We start from the raw sequence: 6779 nt of genomic DNA, 5'->3' as shown, positions 1-6779 counted from the left end.
TTGGGTTGGGAAGCCCTCAAATTTGGGAAACTTCCAACTGAGAGGACTAAAAAAAACCGGATAATTCTGTTAAATTGGGGAGGGATAAGATCTCTCTTGGGAAAGGGAAAATCGTGGATAAGGAACAATAGGGAGGGAGAGTTAAGAGTTTGGGGAGTGGGCTGGGACCCTCCAGCTAATTCCTATCATTTTCCAAGGGTGGGGAAGTGGGAGAAATTTGGAGGTGCCTTTACACCCAAAGCCAGATTCCCACTCTTCTTTATTATCTCTTTTTGCTAACTTTCCCCCTCTCCTTACCTCCCCCCAACCCTCCTCCACTCAGGGATCCATATATTTGAACTTCTTTGCCCCTGCCCTTGAACACTAGTTTTCCCTCTCCCTGCCCCCACCCCATCTCTCTCTCTCTCTGTTCAGAGCATCAGTTCTGTGGGGGTCGGCTGGAGAAGCCCCAAGGTACTCTGACCACACCCAACTGGCCTGAGTCTGATTATCCTCCTGGGGTCAGCTGTTCCTGGCTCATCATTGCTCCCCCAGAACAGGTAACATTCCCTAGGCTCTTCTTGGAAACTTAAGAATCTGGCTTCTCTGCTGTACTTCCCCTTAGAGACCCAAGTATCTAGCTAGCCAGTTCCCTTCTTTTCTCCACTAGGTGATTTCTCTGACCTTTGGGAAATTTGACCTGGAACCAGACACTTACTGCCGATATGACTCAGTCAGCATTTTCAATGGAGCTCAAAGTGATGATTCAAAAAGATTGGGGAAGTATTGTGGGGACACTGCCCCAAGGTGAGTGAGTAGGCCTGTTAGAAGGGCAAGTTTTAGTGGCTGGGATGAAGTTATAAAGGAAAGTATTGAATCAAATAGAAGGGACCATGACTTAAAAACAGAGGTCCCCACACTGAATGGGCTGGGGAAGTTAAGAAGGGGAAGGAGAAGGGACAGCTAGGTGGCACAGTGAGTAAAGCACTGGCCCCAGAGTCATGAGAACCCTAGTTTGGTTCCAGCCTCACACACAAAAAAACTAGCTGTGTAACCTTGGGCAAGTTACCTAACCCCAACTGCCCTCCAAAAGGCAAAAAAAAAAAGGGGGGGGAGGAGAAAGGGAAAAGAGCAGACTAAGTGGAATCAGAGGCTTTGAAGGAAAATTTGAGGACACTATAGCTTGGGCCCTTCCTTCCCCTGTCATCTTACTGTCTCCCCTTGCCTCAGTTCCATCACCTCAGAAGGAAATGAACTCCTGGTCCAGTTTGTCTCAGATCTCAGTGTCACTGCTGATGGATTCTCTGCCTCCTATAAAGCCCAGCCCCGAGGCAATGGGAAGGAGGGAATTGTTCCAGCTCCTCCACAACCACAGCCAGGGCCTAAGGTCAAACCTCCCACCAAACCCCAGGCCCCAGTCCAGGATAACCTGAAACCTACCCTTGCCACAGACTCTGGTAAGCATGGTTGGTTAGATACCAGAGTCCAGGGAGGGAAGCAGGGGCCCAGGGGTAGGGAAGATGAGTAGAACAGGGATCTGGGACGTGGATATTAGGACTCATTAAATACAACTTAGAACTTGGAGGGTTGAGGAAGATGAAGCTGGGCTGGGGGTGGGGCAAAGGAGGAGGAATGGATCCCTCATAAGGCTAATAGATTTCCTCCCTTATAGGTGCTGCCAGTACTCCCTGCCCAAAACAGTGCCGAAGGACAGGCACTCTACAAAGCAACTTTTGTACCAATGACTTTGGTAAGGAGGTCAAGAATCTTGCTCCCTCATATCTCCTATCAGTAGACTCTAGGGAGCTTTTCCTGCTCCTTGCATGAGTCTATGAACAAGCTTTATTAAGCACCTATTATGTCTTCCTGTACTCCTCAATATCTTTCCCCATCCCTTTTTCCCCTGGCCCCCAACCCTTTCCCTCTCTCACATCAATCCCTGGCTTTCCACTGCCACCTCTTCTATCCCCTCCCTACCCAAGCTTTATCTACCAATACCATCTCAGCATCCCAGCCTTTGGTCTATCCTGTGGCCTTTGGCTAATTTAGTCATCCTGGCCACCATAGGAGACTCCTAGTGAATCCTCCCTAAACTTTATTTTCTGACCTTTTCCTGTTTTCTCCACAGTGGTTACAGGGGCAGTGAAGTCAATGGTTCGGGGTCCTGGGGAAGGGATCACTGTTACTATCACCCTCATGGGTGTTTACAAGGCAGGGGCTCTTGCCCTGTCTCCTACTCCTGTTGGAACCCCGCTTAAGTTGTATGTACCCTGTCGGCAGTGTCCCCCAATAAAGAAAGGTAAGAGAGCCTAGGGGAGAGATGTAAAGTTTGAGTAGGGGATATGCATACTGTGGGTTCTAAGAACAAATAGAGGGGAAAGGTGAGGGACATAGACCATCTTGCCTGACTCATTCCTTCAACCTGTCTTTTAGGGGCTAGTTACTTGCTGATGGGTAGCGTGGATGAAAAGGGAAGCGCAGTCCTCTCCCCCAACAGTTTTGTGGTCCTCTATCGGCCAAACCAGGACCAGATCCTCACCAACCTGAGTAAAAAGAAGTGTCCTTCGCAGCCTCCAGCCACGGCCTGAGATTATCTGCACCAAACTACTATCTAATTTCCTCCTTAACTCCATACTTTCTCTATTAAATGCAAATAAATTTCACCCAGACAGAGTAAAGATTCAGAACTTGTCGGGATGAAGACTGCGGGGAATGGGGGAAATGATGTCAAGGACTTCTTGGTTTGCTGAAACTTTAAAAAAAAAAAAAACGCCTTCATCATGCCCCAGCCCCGACCCCCAAGCGGGCTCCTCTATCTAATTGACCGATTTCTATCCCTTCTTCATCAGAGCAAGCTACCCAGATGCAGGCGGCTGCATCCGGGCCGTGGGTGGACATTGGGGAGACAGTGAGCTGGGCTGTGGGGCAAGTCTCAAAGAGAGAGACGACAACGAGGCCACCCCTCTCCGCCAGGATGAAAACGTCTCAAGTCATTCCAAGGGAAGTCTCAGCCTTATAGAGGGCGGGTGGGCAGAGAAAATGTCCACGTCCAGAGCCCCACCCTCAATCTCAGCAGGACAGTCCAAGTCCTGCGTTCCCCGCCCAGGAGACGCCAATTGAGTTAATTGCCACGTACGTGTATTTGAGCCAATGAACAGTGCCCTTGGGCGGGGCGTGCCGCTCAGGAACTTTCTGTTGACCACTAAGCATAGTTCTACGGCTCGGAGGGTCGGGCGAACCGAGTCGAATGCCCACCCTCCGGCTGATAGGCGGCCTCGTCGGCCAGTGTGAGGCGGCGGGGTTGAGCCTGGAACCAAAGCTGGAAAACCCGAACCCTGAGACTGGCAGAAGCTCTGTAGAGTCAGAGTTCGACAATGCAGACAGATTTAGGGACTCGGGGCTGAATGTCCCAGACACAGAGGGGCGTTTCGGACGTCTCCGAGGCGTCAAGTCACTAGTTGGACGCTACAAGGAGCGAGACCTGAGAAGCGAAGGGAGAAAGGGGCGAAGACTGGGAGATTCTCGGGGCAGTGTCTGAGGAGGGAGGGGGCTTGTCCGAAGTAAGACTGACTTAGCAGAAGAAATAGGTAGGGCTTTCCAGCGTGCGTCTCGCGCACCAGCCAAGCTCCCAATCAGAACAGGCACCCTTCCTTTGTAGTTTCTGGACGTTCCCGAGGAGGGCCTGAGCTCGCCCCTCCTAAAGCCTCCCGTTGGTTCTCGACCTTGCCCCGCCTTTGCCGGTTTCTCAGTCAGGGCGTTGGTCCCCTAGGCTGCCCGTCTGCCGTTTCCCCAACCAGGGCGTTGGTCCCTGAGCCTGCGCCCTTTCCGTCTGCTCTCTAATGCGGACATGGACTCCGGCAACCTCCCTTTCCGTTGCCCACATTTCGCGGCTGGGGTATTTGGGGGCCGCCGGGTTATCGGAGGCTGTGGATCCCGTGGGTTTGAGAGCAGAGTCCGAGCCTGGAGAAGGCCCCTCTCTCTCCAGGCTTTTAGTCCCGGTCCACGTCTTCTCGCGGGGCGGCGGTGACCCTGTGGAACTCCCCGGACCTGCGCTTTCTTTGAGAGGCGAGGGCGGGCGACGGTCATACCGGGGAAGCAGGCACTTGCCACCACCTGCGGGGCTTTGGACCTCAGAAGAGCCCCCTGACCCTTGGAGAGGTCGCTCGGGGATCTGCTTGGGGTGGGGATCTGTGTTAGTGCACGCACTTTCTTACTTTGTCTGGGCTGCGGCCTCGGCTGACCACAGTCCCATGGGCAGAGGGATGTGGGAGGCCTCCCTCCACTGCCTGCTTAATTTGGCACCACATTTGACCCTTACTTACCAAGTTCTCTTTAGGTACCCCCATTCTGTCCTTAGGTGCCCCCATTCTTCCCTCTTGTCTGACAGGGAACCATTTCTGTGTCAAGCTGTTACCTCCTTCACATCCATCATTTGTCATCCTCTAATCCCCATTCTCTCCTCCCTCAACCCCTCTTCACTCTTCAAAGGCATGAGAAGTCATTTGGCTCTCATCCCTAGGCACCACAGTGGAAGGAGAAAGGGACCCAAGTGACAGGACTCGAAGATATTCCTTCTATTGGGAAGCCCCCTGCCCATGATACCCCAGGACTTCGGACTTCAGAGCCTGCGTTGTTCCCCATCTGCTCAAGCCCATATTCTTGATTAGCTCCTACCGCCCCCATCACACCCCCACCAGTTCTTTACAGCAGAATGTAGAGAAAGCACACAGAGACGTCGAGCAGAGTTGGAGACTGAAGAGAAAGGGACAGTATGAAAGTTCGTGCTACAGAGAGCTGGAGACAGATCCTTCACAAACCATCGGACCTATACCATAGGCTGATGAATTAATCAGCAAGCATTTTGTAAGAACCTGCCATTAGCAGGGCTCTACAATGCAGTAGTTCTGTGCTCCAAGAGATTAAGTGGCTGAGTATTGATGAGGAATGGTGAGGTTATGATTATAACCTCTCTCCCCTCTTTGTTCTGACTATTCTACCCCATGACTCGTCAATGCCTTGTTTGGGGGATAAGAGAAAAGGGAAGAATGGGTGGAGCTTCAAACAGTGAGATATCTCCCAGATATCTTGTCTTCAGCCCCCATATCTTCCTTCTCTACCTTCTGACACTTTATAGTCAATGTGACCTTCCTCCTACTCCCTCTGCATGAGCAGTACAGTCCCCTACTATCCCACATCCTACATGTCTCCCTGGGACAAATGTTAGTGGCAGCAGGTCTTGAGTGAGTGCTAGGATCAGACACATGGCCATAATACCTTGGGTTGGGATTGGGAGAGGGTAGGCAGGACACTAAATCCCTGGAAGGAATTGACTTCTGATGTCCTTTCCTTCCTTCCCCTTTCTTTTTACTGTGACTTTCTTTCAAATCTTACATCTTCCCTTCAATTCTGGGCAGTGATTGTGAATAATCATTGGGACAAGGACACTTTGATTTATTCATTCAGACATCAAAAAGCTCTGCTTCCTCCCCAACCTCCTGAGCCCAATAATTTTTAATCATTTCTGTGAGCCCAATAATTTTTAATCATTTTACAAAATTAATAATAAAAATAGAAAAAAAGCAATGTGAAGAGAATCTGATTTCCATTCCTATCCCCTTTTTCTTAAAGAAACATATTTTGCCTCTTGATGTCCCTGGGATCTAGATGGAGTGGATGAGCTCTGGGTTGAGGGAGTCAGGTGACCCAAGCTGAGTCCTTAATTAACTGCGTTACTTGTATGTGACTTTTAGCAAGTCCCTCTCCTTTCTGGGTCTCAGTTTTCTTCTCTATAAAATGAGAAGATTAGACAGACAAACAAACAAAAACTGACATACGGTACTTTTAAGATCAGCAAAGTACTTTGAAGTGACTTGTCCCTAATCACCTTGTCAGTACGTGACAGAAGCATCATGTCAGATGATTTACCTGGGCCCGGCTCCAGCACCACAGCTACTTTGCCATGTTGCATAGCAGCTCTTAACATTTTGCCTTCAGGTATCATGAAGCTCCAGTTCTTTCATCTAGAATCTTGGCTCTAGTATGAGAAACCTGCTTTAACATCTAAAAATGTGAATCCCCATACATCAAGGTAATTTTATTTGTATCTGTCAATTGAGATAATAAGGCAAGTAACATAAATTATAGATTCAGTAGACATTTTCAGAGAGGCAGCATAGTACAGTGAAAAGATCACTAGTTTGGAGAGACCTGACTTTAAATGCCATCTGGTACTTGTCTGACTTGGACCAAGTAATGTTTCTGAGCCTCAGTTTCCTCATCTGTGAAATAAAGATAACAATAACCTTAAAAGATTGCTAAGAAAATGCCTTGAAAACTTTAAAACACTATATAAATTTAAGTTAACATATTTTATTATAAACTTGACAAATTAAGAGAAGTAATTATTTCCTGATACAAAGAACAGAAAAAGAGATTTGAATATGGAGCTGTGAATCTCTTTCTATTAAATTTAACATAGAAGTCCTAACAACCCTGTTAATCTGTACAGTTTCTAATGAATGTTTTTAAAATGTTTCATCAGTGATTCCCCCCCCCTTTTTTGGGGTATCATTACCATTACCTCTCCCTACTCCCACCTATAACTATCCCTTGGACCTGGACAAAAGGCACCAACACCACATGAGAAATCCCACAGGATAAGGTTGTCTGTGTAGAGGGAAGTCAGAGGACTGTTTAGGAATTGGTAAACTCACTTTCTACTGAGGGGCAGGTTATTATCATTAGGGCTGGGAAGGGGATTGGGAGGAAAGCATCCAGGATAATTTTGGTAGCAATACTCC

At 48.7% G+C, this 6779-nt stretch overlaps 1 protein-coding gene across 1 annotated transcript; it reads left to right on the top strand.

Moving 5' to 3' along the window:
• Positions 1 to 344: 344 nt before the first annotated feature.
• On the top strand, positions 345 to 2657 carry PCOLCE (procollagen C-endopeptidase enhancer; the record flags this gene model as incomplete). Its single annotated transcript, XM_069087474.1, has 6 exons — positions 345 to 539; positions 650 to 786; positions 1210 to 1436; positions 1652 to 1729; positions 2108 to 2278; positions 2413 to 2657. Coding segments are annotated over 6 exons (963 nt in total), but the record flags the coding sequence as incomplete, so codon positions are not given.
• Positions 2658 to 6779: the final 4122 nt, after the last annotated feature.

The sequence above is a fragment of the Petaurus breviceps genome, unplaced genomic scaffold, assembly GCF_028583685.1.
Source record: "Petaurus breviceps papuanus isolate PSGF00001 unplaced genomic scaffold, PetGlider_PUasm1.0 181922, whole genome shotgun sequence".
Classification (NCBI taxonomy): domain Eukaryota; kingdom Metazoa; phylum Chordata; class Mammalia; order Diprotodontia; family Petauridae; genus Petaurus; species Petaurus breviceps.
Note: the sequence above shows the minus strand (reverse complement) of the source record. Positions and strands in the feature narration are given on the sequence as shown.